At 39.8% G+C, this 12639-nt stretch overlaps 1 protein-coding gene across 2 annotated transcripts in view; it reads right to left on the bottom strand.

Annotated features, from left to right (window-relative positions):
- The window catches only part of LOC137007983 (uncharacterized), a 36679-nt gene that overhangs the window by 8791 nt on the left and 15249 nt on the right, over positions 1-12639 (bottom strand). The window contains exon 7 of one of the 2 annotated variants that reach the window (XM_067369753.1): positions 6117-6221. The exons of the other annotated variant lie outside the window; for it this stretch is intronic. Within the exon in view, the coding sequence (XP_067225854.1) occupies positions 6160-6221 (62 nt within the window). The 3' untranslated portion in view covers positions 6117-6159. The remainder of the gene's footprint in view (positions 1-6116; positions 6222-12639) is intronic. 2 annotated transcript variants of the gene reach the window in all.

Below are 12639 nucleotides of genomic sequence, written 5' to 3'. Positions count from 1 at the left end.
TTTTGTCACTAAGAAAGAAGAAGGAAACGGGCTGACCTATGAGGACATGCTCTGCGATAAGGGCATAGAAGTGGGGCTAAAGAGAGCCCCAAAGGGGGGATGTGTTGGGAAAATTTATTGATTATTAACGTATTACCAGTAGAGAATAGCTTGCATGAAAAGCACTGGAAAGTACCGGGTTTTCTGCACTAAGAGCATCAAGCGCAAATGAAATATAAGTGTATTCAAAGCAAATTACAGTAGCAAGCTGTGGAAGGCACCAAAGAAGCCATTAAAGCATGTTTTTAAAAATATAGCAATTATAGTAGCAAGCCGTGGAAGGCACCAAAGAAACCATTAAAACATGTTTTTAAAAAATATAGTGGCTGGCGATCCGCCACCATTAAAATCAAAGCTGAGGAGTATTCATAGATAACAGTGGCAAAACGCCAGGGTGGAGTTAAAAGAAAAAGATAACTAGAGGAATACTAATTGGTTCTGTAACGATAAGAGAAACATATAAAACGAGCTGATTAACGCTGTTTAGATCAGATGCGATGCCTGATGAGAAGCTGACATCTCACTTTGTTGCCTGGCAATAAAGAATATCTTTTGAAGACCTGGAACTTCTGACTCTGAGAGCTTTTTTGAGAAGAGAACAGAATCATCTTAGGACACTGCAGACTGGCCACAACAATCTTCGTGTCAGTCAAGGCCTTACACACCTGTGCCAGTGCAATGTCAGGTATACAAGGCGGCCCAGCTGAGCCCTCAATGTCAAAGTGGACCGCCAAGCCACAAGTCACAAAGTCAGCCTCACCACTCTCTTTTGTAAGGATGCTTAATTTGGAGCATGATTAGTTTAACACAACTTCTGTAATGTCCCAGGTGAAAAAAAATTAAATTTCTATAATGTACTTAAAGTGATTTTTTTGCGCACTAATTTTGTATTTAAAATGCTAAAAATCTTCTTTAGTACTTAAGATAATCTCAAAAACATCTATATGAACTAAAATGTGCTTTTAATAAACTATCTCTGTATTTTTAAAAAAAAGATTAATTACCACTTGTAATACACTATGGATTCAAGTGTACTATAACTGGTAACTAAATACATTTTTTTAAATACATATTTTATTATAAGCACATTTTTGTTAATGCTGTCTCAAAATAGCACAGTTGAGCAAACTTAAATGTTCTCAAGATTATCTGAAGAAGTAAAAGGAGAATTTTTTGTATATTAAGTACAAAATTAGTGCTGAAAAATTAAGTGCATTATAGAAATGTAATTTATTTCACCGTTGTGAACTCATGTTTCCATTTGAAAGAAGTTTCTCTCTTGGTCTGAGTATTTAAACTGATATTGCAAGAGTCTCAGGGGGTGATTCTGTAATCAGATCAGCCCACATTGGTGAGTGTCCTTCAGACGTGTGTATCTTTCTAATGTCAGGTATTTATCTTTTACTCTGTATCTGAGCATTTGATGTTTTGTATTGATCGTATTTGAATCGATTATGTAATTGGCATTTACATTTACCTGACTAATAAATTGTTGTATTTGATTTTATTCTGCCTTACTCTGAAATTATTGACTCTAGTAGATTACGTTAAGTCCATAACCCCACAACTCAGGTTAGTAACCTACTAAAGTACATTTAGGAAGGATAGTATGCACATTGAGACACAGGCTTGGAAAAGTCCCCTTCATGTCATGTAACGACAGCTGCTAATGCAATTCACTGACTAATATCAAAAGCATTGGTTATTCTTAGTGCGTGTGAAGTGATGTGGCCCATAGTCTGAATTTGTGCTCTGCATTAACCCATCCAAGTGCACACACACACACCGTGAACACACACCCGGAGCAGTGGGCCCGGGGAGCAATTGGGGCCTTACTCAAGGGTCTCACCTCAGTCGTGGTATTGAAGGTGGGGAAAGTGCTGGAAATTCACTCCCCTCACCAACAATCCCGAACCCATGACCTTTGGGTTACAAGTCTGACTCTCTATCCATTAGGCCACGACTGCCCCTGACAAGATTTACTGACTTAGTCGGGGATATTTACTTCTTTGTAAGGCACTAAATTCAATGGAGGAACCCTTATCCACCTATGAACCTGTCAATCTCTCCCCATCAAAGGTAAACAGGTTTTTAATGGATTGCATCACCTGTACATGCAGTAAACCTTGTGCCAAAATATGAACGCAGTTTTTCTAAAATTTTCCATCATTACAAAAAATTCAAGCCACAACCATTGTCTGCATTATTTCTGCCAGACTGTGAAAAGGAGAAGCACATGGGAGAAGTGGAAGGCACCAGTTTACTTTAAAAACTGTTTTTGGCTTGTCAAAGTAAGATTTTAGCATAACAAATATACATCAAAGCAAATTTGTCCATGTCTTAAAATATTTATGAATCATAAATATGATTCATAAATAGCTTGCTTTCCCCAAAATGGCAGCTATGGGGCAAAGTGAGCCAAATGCTGTGGGGTAAATTGAGCCAGTGTTTACCCCACCATAAGGCATTGAATTTACAGTGTAAGTTAAATCTCTGAAGTACAAACTTCTATCATTTCAATGTAATATTATGCAGCTGGGTTATTCTTTCTTTCTTTCTTTCTTTCTTTTTTATTTGAGTTTGTTTGATAGGAAGAGTGTATAAATTCACCAAATCCTTCTCTGATATGAACCAGAAGATGTTTCATCAAATATATCTTTCCACCAGTAGTCTCTAATAGCCTAACATGGTCAACATTGCAGAAGAACTACCAGACCATTTTGACTAAAATATTCATTAGTTTCGGTAACATTTATTCATTCTAATTCAGTTTTTATTTCATTTACTCCAATTCTCTGTTTACTCTGAAATGTCGTTGTAGTAATGTTCAAAGTTTGTGGGGAAGGAAGAGGACAAGGGTCAGCTTTTGACTGCTGACTGAGCTTTATTTAGTGTATATAAAAATGTCCAACAAAAGTCTGTGCACCGCACAGCAACGAAAATAAACAATACACAACAGGGCGTCACTCCAGAACGGTATAAACAAGCCACAATAGGGCGTCACTCCAGAACGGTATAAACAAGCCACAATAGGGCGTCACTCCAGAACGGTATAAACAAGCCACAACAGGGCGTCACTCCAGAACGGTATAAACAAGCCACAATAGGGCGTCACTCCAGAACGGTATAAACAAGCCACAACAGGGCGTCACTCCAGAACGGTATAAACAAGCCACAATAGGGCGTCACTCCAGAACGGTATAAACAAGCCACAACAGGGCGTCACTCCAGAACGGTATAAACAAGCCACAATAGGGCGTCACTCCAGAACGGTATAAACAAGCCACAATAGGGCGTCACTCCAGAACGGTATAAACAAGCCACAATAGGGCGTCACTCCAGAACGGTATAAACAAGCCACAATAGGGCGTCACTCCAGAACGGTATAAACAAGCCACAATAGGGCGTCACTCCAGAACGGTATAAACAAGCCACAATAGGGCGTCACTCCAGAACGGTATAAACAAGCCACAATAGGGCGTCACTCCAGAACGGTATAAACAATCCACAACAGGGCGTCACTCCAGAACGGTATAAACAATCCACAACAGGGCGTCACTCCAGAACGGTATAAACAAGCCACAACAGGGCGTCACTCCAGAACGGTATAAACAAGCCACAATAGGGCGTCACTCCAGAACGGTATAAACAAGCCACAATAGGGCGTCACTCCAGAACGGTATAAACAAGCCACAATAGGGCGTCACTCCAGAACGGTATAAACAAGCCACAACAGGGCGTCACTCCAGAACGGTATAAACAAGCCACAACAGGGCGTCACTCCAGAACGGTATAAACAAGCCACAACAGGGCGTCACTCCAGAACGGTATAAACAAGCCACAATAGGGCGTCACTCCAGAACGGTATAAACAAGCCACAATAGGGCGTCACTCCAGAACGGTATAAACAAGCCACAACAGGGCGTCACTCCAGAACGGTATAAACAAGCCACAATAGGGCGTCACTCCAGAACGGTATAAACAAGCCACAATAGGGCGTCACTCCAGAACGGTATAAACAAGCCACAACAGGGCGTCACTCCAGAACGGTATAAACAAGCCACAATAGGGCGTCACTCCAGAACGGTATAAACAAGCCACAATAGGGCGTCACTCCAGAACGGTATAAACAAGCCACAATAGGGCGTCACTCCAGAACGGTATAAACAAGCCACAACAGGGCGTCACTCCAGAACGGTATAAACAAGCCACAATAGGGCGTCACTCCAGAACGGTATAAACAAGCCACAATAGGGCGTCACTCCAGAACGGTATAAACAAGCCACAATAGGGCGTCACTCCAGAACGGTATAAACAAGCCACAACAGGGCGTCACTCCAGAACGGTATAAACAAGCCACAATAGGGCGTCACTCCAGAACGGTATAAACAAGCCACAATAGGGCGTCACTCCAGAACGGTATAAACAAGCCACAATAGGGCGTCACTCCAGAACGGTATAAACAAGCCACAATAGGGCGTCACTCCAGAACGGTATAAACAAGCCACAATAGGGCGTCACTCCAGAACGGTATAAACAAGCCACAATAGGGCGTCACTCCAGAACGGTATAAACAAGCCACAATAGGGCGTCACTCCAGAACGGTATAAACAATCCACAACAGGGCGTCACTCCAGAACGGTATAAACAATCCACAACAGGGCGTCACTCCAGAACGGTATAAACAAGCCACAACAGGGCGTCACTCCAGAACGGTATAAACAAGCCACAATAGGGCGTCACTCCAGAACGGTATAAACAAGCCACAATAGGGCGTCACTCCAGAACGGTATAAACAAGCCACAATAGGGCGTCACTCCAGAACGGTATAAACAAGCCACAACAGGGCGTCACTCCAGAACGGTATAAACAAGCCACAACAGGGCGTCACTCCAGAACGGTATAAACAAGCCACAACAGGGCGTCACTCCAGAACGGTATAAACAAGCCACAATAGGGCGTCACTCCAGAACGGTATAAACAAGCCACAATAGGGCGTCACTCCAGAACGGTATAAACAAGCCACAATAGGGCGTCACTCCAGAACGGTATAAACAAGCCACAACAGGGCGTCACTCCAGAACGGTATAAACAAGCCACAATAGGGCGTCACTCCAGAACGGTATAAACAAGCCACAACAGGGCGTCACTCCAGAACGGTATAAACAAGCCACAATAGGGCGTCACTCCAGAACGGTATAAACAAGCCACAATAGGGCGTCACTCCAGAACGGTATAAACAAGCCACAATAGGGCGTCACTCCAGAACGGTATAAACAAGCCACAATAGGGCGTCACTCCAGAACGGTATAAACAAGCCACAACAGGGCGTCACTCCAGAACGGTATAAACAAGCCACAATAGGGCGTCACTCCAGAACGGTATAAACAAGCCACAATAGGGCGTCACTCCAGAACGGTATAAACAAGCCACAACAGGGCGTCACTCCAGAACGGTATAAACAAGCCACAATAGGGCGTCACTCCAGAACGGTATAAACAAGCCACAACAGGGCGTCACTCCAGAACGGTATAAACAAGCCACAATAGGGCGTCACTCCAGAACGGTATAAACAAGCCACAACAGGGCGTCACTCCAGAACGGTATAAACAAGCCACAATAGGGCGTCACTCCAGAACGGTATAAACAAGCCACAACAGGGCGTCACTCCAGAACGGTATAAACAAGCCACAATAGGGCGTCACTCCAGAACGGTATAAACAAGCCACAATAGGGCGTCACTCCAGAACGGTATAAACAAGCCACAATAGGGCGTCACTCCAGAACGGTATAAACAAGCCACAATAGGGCGTCACTCCAGAACGGTATAAACAAGCCACAATAGGGCGTCACTCCAGAACGGTATAAACAAGCCACAACAGGGCGTCACTCCAGAACGGTATAAACAAGCCACAATAGGGCTTCTCTCCAGTGCTGTTGTCGTGCTCAGTGTCTCAGTCAGCAGTCCCTCTCTCTCTCGCACACTCCTGCTTCTCCTGGCATTTTATCCTGTCTCCGCGCCAATTACTGGAATGAGAAACAGGTGTTCGTAATTTACATTTAACCCACTCGCTTACCACGCGTATCCCGACGCTCTCTCCAGTTGCAGACCTCGCTGAATCACGCCCCCCTCGCCACAGTCGTCTTCTGCTTCTTGCAGTCAGCCTCCAAACAGTCCATCACTGAAAGAGGAAACCTCAGAGTCTGTGCATGTTGACACTGCTTAAAGGCCTTGGTTGGCCAGAGCCAAAACTCATAAATAATGACAGCCTAGAGATGTTTGGCCAGCAAGTATTGTTGTGGTTTCTACTTTCTGCGAACAAATCACTTCTTAAAGTTTTATTACTTTATTGTATAACAAAGGAAACAGCCTCTTCAGGAGACAGCTCCAGATTTCTGCTCTGATCTCATTATATATCCAGGCAAATGCCCTGTGCCATATATTCTATAGATATTCTTGTAAAGGTCCTTTTACATTTTGCAGCTTGGAATAGAATTTTCCATATGCTTTACATTTCTCATCAAACTTAGCAACACATGCATAAGGCCTTGTACTCTCATGTATTCTGCAACCTTAACCCACACATGTAAAAACTTTTCATATGATTGTAATTGTGAATTGAGACATACTATATTATGCTCTATTATACTTAATTTTACCATAATAAAAATCTTCTACAGTAGCAACCAAGCTGAGAAATGTTAAAGATAAAGCACTGCAGCTCAGACCTAGGAGGAATATAATCAATATTCTTTAGTAGGGGAGACCGGGTATAGTTGAAACACAGGGAGAGTTGTAACACTACCAATTCCATGAATCAGGGATAAGATAGGAGTCATGTAACACTTTCAGTCTCATCAGGCTTCCTTTACGATCCCACATGGAGGTTTTCCAGTCTGTGTTGCTATCTCTCCTGAAGCTACAGCAGAAAATCTAATTCTGAGGTAAGAAAGTAAAAAAAAATAAGATAATATTTTGTTTAGTAATTCTACCATTGTAGATAATGTTGTATGGGTTATATCAGGTCAAACTGTAAAGAATCGTGTATCAACCTCCTGCCAATTTCAAAGCACCATGCTAAGCTAGCTAAACAATGGGTGACAGTGGCGGGGTAGGTTGTAACACGTGTTTTAAAAGTGTTACAACCATCCCCTTATATACAACTAAGAACATTTTTGTGATTTTAATAATTTTACAGAATGCCTAGAACTTGGGTGAGAAAAACAGATCGTGGAGTCGATGCCAGTCTTTTAAAAAGAGCAAGTTAGGAAGTTAGGAAAGGAAAGTCTGTTAGGGCAGTGGCAAAATCCCACACTGTTAGCCCGGATAAGTTGAATTTACTTAAAAAATTTGAGGAAACTGGTTGCCCTAAAAAAATTAAGTAATGATTAAGTAATGTGAACTTAATAATTCAAGTTCATTTAACTTAAAATGTTTTGTAATATTAATTATTTTGTAGTTACTACAACTAGTATATTTAAGTTCAATGTACTAAGCAAGTTAACTTGCCACCAATCAAAATTCATCCATGCCTCCCATCATGCATTGCTGCATGAATAAATTATGAGCTGAATTGTCTTAGTAATTTTCTTTATTCTCACTATTTAAATTTTGCTGTTTTTCTGTGACGTTTTAGTAGCTTGTTTTCTAATGTTCAGAGTTGATCTGTTTATCAGAACATGTTGCTTGTCACCGTCATTGAGATTCACAGACTGATTCTTGATGTCTGTGTGTGCCTAATATATATATATATATATATATATATATATATATATATATATATATATATATTTTGTAATAAGGACAACTTTAAAAAAAAAAAAAAAAAAATTGTATTGTAGAAGTTGATCCTCCGCTGTAGAATCACAGTGCTTCTGTAATCAATAATGTAAATCTAACTCAGAGATTGGGCTCTAAATGAGTTCAGTGATTCAGATCAAATAATGATTATGTGAAAACATAACCATCATCACCTGATCATCTTTTAACTTTGCTTGTTTGGTTGGTTTTTAATGCAGTTAAAACTGCCCAAACAAAATCTAATATTAAAAAGTTAAGGGTCAAGAGCTCAACTAAAACAAACCCTGACCCTCGAAGATGGTAACTTAAAAATTGTGATTTTCTCCTTTGGTGAAAAAATATAAAAAGGTAAATGTTTGGAAAAAATGTCTGTAGAACAGCCAAAACAAATGTTCCAACTGCTCATCAACAGCTCCTTGAATTCATACACACCACGACAAAATGGCGTCATTACCTGCCGCAAACCAGTGTGAAGGAGGCGTGGTCAGGAGAAAAACTTCATAATTCAAGTGCATTTAACTTACATTTATTAACACATTCAAATACACCCACAAATTAGTAGAATTTACTTATATTTTATAAGTAATGCAACCAAACTTAAATATTTTAAGTATATTGTAATTATATTTTTAAGTAAATATAAAATCCGGGCTAAGAGTGCATGGAATCTACCATTCTAACCTATTGGCAGAAATATAAAGAACTGAAAGACCAGGGATCGAGGGACCTTCCTCGTGTAGGATACTACAGTCCTCACCAGGTCTTCACCAGGGAGCAGGAGGAGACTTTGTCACAGTATATAAGCCAGGCAGCCGATATATTGTTGGGGATAAACAGTTTAGGAGCCTTGAGACCAGATATGTTGAATAAAGACCCGGAGTCAAAGTTTAAAAAAATTAATAAATTGAAGAAATGTTTTTTTTTTTTTTTCCCAATCTTTTTTATTGGTTTTTAGGGACATTACAGAATAGGACATCATGAAAACAGTAAACAAGAATGGTTTGCAGTTTCATCAGCAGAAACCAGCTTCAGGTCTCACAAGGAGTTCGTAGGCCGCCCTGTGTACATACACATTTCCACACCAATTATACTCTAACAGAGTCTACTAACTACGTCATTACTAAGGTAAAAAGGATTCTGATTGGCTAAGAGAAGATAGACAAGATTAGAAGTTTTCCACACATGGTCAGATAATAAGAAGCATATCTCCCTTCGTCGCGGTGATGTTGAGGGGGACCCTGGATTTAGGTACCGGATGTCCTTTTGGGGTCATGACATGGCATCTGCTGGTCTCGAGCAGAATGCCAGTTGTCCAGTACAAAGGGACCTGCACAAAACTCTTAGCGCACATACACAGATACACATGATTCACAGCTTCTTTAAGGCTGAAGTTGATCTGAGCTCTGCTCTGAGCAGGAAACTTTCCCCAAAACATACTGATAACATGTTCTTTTCTCTTAGAGAGAGGTACAGAGGAAAATAGATCCTTTAACATACATTGAAGAAGTCATTCAAATAATTTAACAGAAATATAAATGTCGATTAATAACTTAAAAGATATATATTGAAGCGGCAGTGGATTCCAGAATCCACCCCTTCAGTCCCCCCTTAAAAGGCCGATGTGAAGTCTTAAACACCACATCTGGTCTTAACAATTTAGGCCGCTTCAAAATTTAACATTGCTCACCCATGCTCCCCTGGCATGTTACAATTGTATAAAATAGACAATAGGTTTTCCCTCGAAGGGCTTAACTAGAACAGAATATTCTACAGAGCACATAGTGCATTATTGACCTTCAGTCCTTACACATAGTCGTCTTTACATCAATCTTTATTATTCGGTTTTATCATCAAATTCCTTGACTACAAAACAAATACTTATTTATTCTCTGGAAGCTGGGCTAAATGAGCAAGCACTGTTACTGCATTCCTGGCATGGGCAAGATCCTCAGTCACTCCTCAGATACTAAATACAGACATTGCCTGTAATCATAAACACCAGGATATATATACACTGGTTTTTAGAAAAATATCATTTCCAATTCATTATATAATACGAGGAGATGGATGGTAAATCCACTCCTTTCACTATACACCTTACAATTTTTAATATTAAAAACAAAATCGAGGGCCAAATAAGTAAAATAAATAAGATCCATCATAATCCATCTAATTATTTTAAGTTTCTTAAATCATTGTTCAGTTTACAGTCTATAGACATATCATGTACCACCTTAATTTCAGAACATCTTTTAAATCTCTCTCTCTTTTTTTAAATACCTTTAAAAATAAAAAAGAAAAGGAAACACATTTACATGACCATTTTAATTATCCTTTTCAATAAATCATACAATTGAGACTTTTACTAATAATCCTGTTAAGAATTTTTTTTCACATCAGATCCATTATAGCCCTCAATTTTTTATAAATAAAGTGAATAAACATAAATAACCATAAACCTAAACCTTTCAATCTTAAAATATTTCATCAAAATGACAAAAGCATCGAAACATATAAATTCAATTATACTAACAATTTGTTTGTCTTGACTCAATTTTCACAACATTTCACAGTACTCAGACCATGTTAACAGTACAGCATTTGAAATCAAATAATTAAGACTTCCCTTAAAGTCAGTTTTTAAACTCAAATGTCTTGCCAATTATAACTGTTTAGGCTAAATGACCAAAATCTTAACCCTCTTCTTTGGCAGTGATCTTTTTCATCCCATTAATCTTGCCACTGCACCAACATTGTCATAAACATAAACACAAATGGACAGATTTTATATATATATATATATAAATCTCAACCCCTAGGTTACACAGACAGCCTTATAGCTTATAGCTTATAATAATCTTTTCAACAGAATCAAAAGTCTGTAACTTAGACAGAATTTAATATTAAATTATTATATAGAACCCTTTGTTTTTCGCAAAGGTTAAAATGTAAATGTTTAACTTTCAAATAAAAACCATTACCACCATCTAAAATATGTTATGCTAGTAGCCATTTTTGAGGTTATCTTACTTTAAATGCTGAATGCACTTATCTGTCACTTTGAATCTTCAAAATCAGTCTTTCTTTAACCACCATCATGTCTACGAATTATCCTCTGCCATGTCCAATGACCTGCAGGAGTAAAAACTATAATACAGACACATTAGTTCAAAATCAACACAGCCTCATTGATTTAGTGATTCATACTGTTGAATCTAAAACTTCTATACAGTTCTTGCCAATAGGGCAACCAACATTATGTTACTAAACTTTACTCTGGTCTCCCCAGAAATTATGGACAATCACCTCATGGTCTCAGTCGGCTCTTGAAAGCTCATTCCCATCAGCTCTTTATCAATAATCTTCTTCTCCTCAGGGTCTTGTCCCCTGGCATAGTTGCATCAAGTTGTGGGCTTGTCACAATGAAAAACAAGCCATTTTAGGAATGCGGTTTCTGATGAGTGGTATAGAGGAACATTGGAGCGCACTGCTGTACCTCTGACAGCTCCACCCTTTTGATGCTGCTGGCCTAACAGACATCCGCTCAACTCTAATACCCATCTCACATAAACACCTCCCTCCAGGGTAGATGCCCAGTGGCGGCGGCAACCCCCTGCCTTAGGTTGTCCTCGTCTGGCCAAAGAGGATCTTACCCGTCATTGAGAAATCACCTCGTGCACACTGGTACCCGCTCTTTCCCATTCCAGATCTTTGACAGTTTTCTTCAACAGAATCAGGTGTTTTCTGGAGCTTAGGGAGGTTGCGTTCAAGAGTCACTAGAGCCATTGGACTGCCTAATAGTGTTAAAACATGGTGACAGGTTAATGACAGCAGTATTTAATCACTAAAATCATTAGACTGTGCATTCTCTCAGCAGCAACATATCCGTGCTGAGATTGTTCTCAGTGAATTTAACTCTCACTGTCCATTCAGTGTAGTGTTTTGCCACATCTGTAAAAGGGGCCTTTTGGCCTTATTGTTATCTCTTGTTCTTTCTCAGTTTCACAAGCTCTCAGACAGAGTGGAAGTCTCTTTTTTGTTTCTTTCTTTCTTTTGTTTACAAAATTTGTGACTATGGCCAAGTTTCCCACACTTGTGGCATTTTAATGGATGTTTACAGCATGAACGAGCCAAATGCCCTTTCTTACCACACTGGTAACATTCTATGTTATTTTGTAGATTTGTTTTAGCTTCAACCACAGCAGCAGATACTTTGCCTATATTTTGATCCTTTATTAGCTTGTAAACGGCTCCAGCATACAGCACACCATTGAACCGAGCATTCCCAGTTTGGAATGTGAACAGAGCCACTGATAAGCAGTTCTCTGTATACTTTGGACAATCCGCCTGTGGCAGATTCAATCACAACAGCCGAATCATAATATTGATCATTATCATTGGCAGCACAGTAATTTTTACTAGATGAGTAAAGTTCGTAGACAAACTTTAAGTTGGCTTGAAAAAGCCTAGCCAGAGGGTTTGGATTAGTTTGAAGCTTTTTAGTTTGAAATAGTTGAAGTTTTAGTTTAGTAGTTTAAAAGCTCACGCATGTTGGTTTTTCTCGTCATAGACGCGAGTTTGCTCATCACAGGCATCAGACGCGCGTCTCCACACAGCAGATCGTTTGTGTGTGTGACGGATGTGTGTGACACATTTTATAAGCTCTTCACGAGTTCCCAACTGGCCAAAATACCATCACATGCAGGCTACGCCCTGCTACGCACACAAAACGAGCGCATTTACCTCAGCAAACAGAATTGTTTTGGATGTTTGGTAAGTTCCGTCTCAAAATAGGCAAT

Source organism: Chanodichthys erythropterus, chromosome 19 (genome assembly GCF_024489055.1).
Source record: "Chanodichthys erythropterus isolate Z2021 chromosome 19, ASM2448905v1, whole genome shotgun sequence".
NCBI lineage: Eukaryota > Metazoa > Chordata > Actinopteri > Cypriniformes > Xenocyprididae > Chanodichthys > Chanodichthys erythropterus.
Note: the sequence above shows the minus strand (reverse complement) of the source record. Positions and strands in the feature narration are given on the sequence as shown.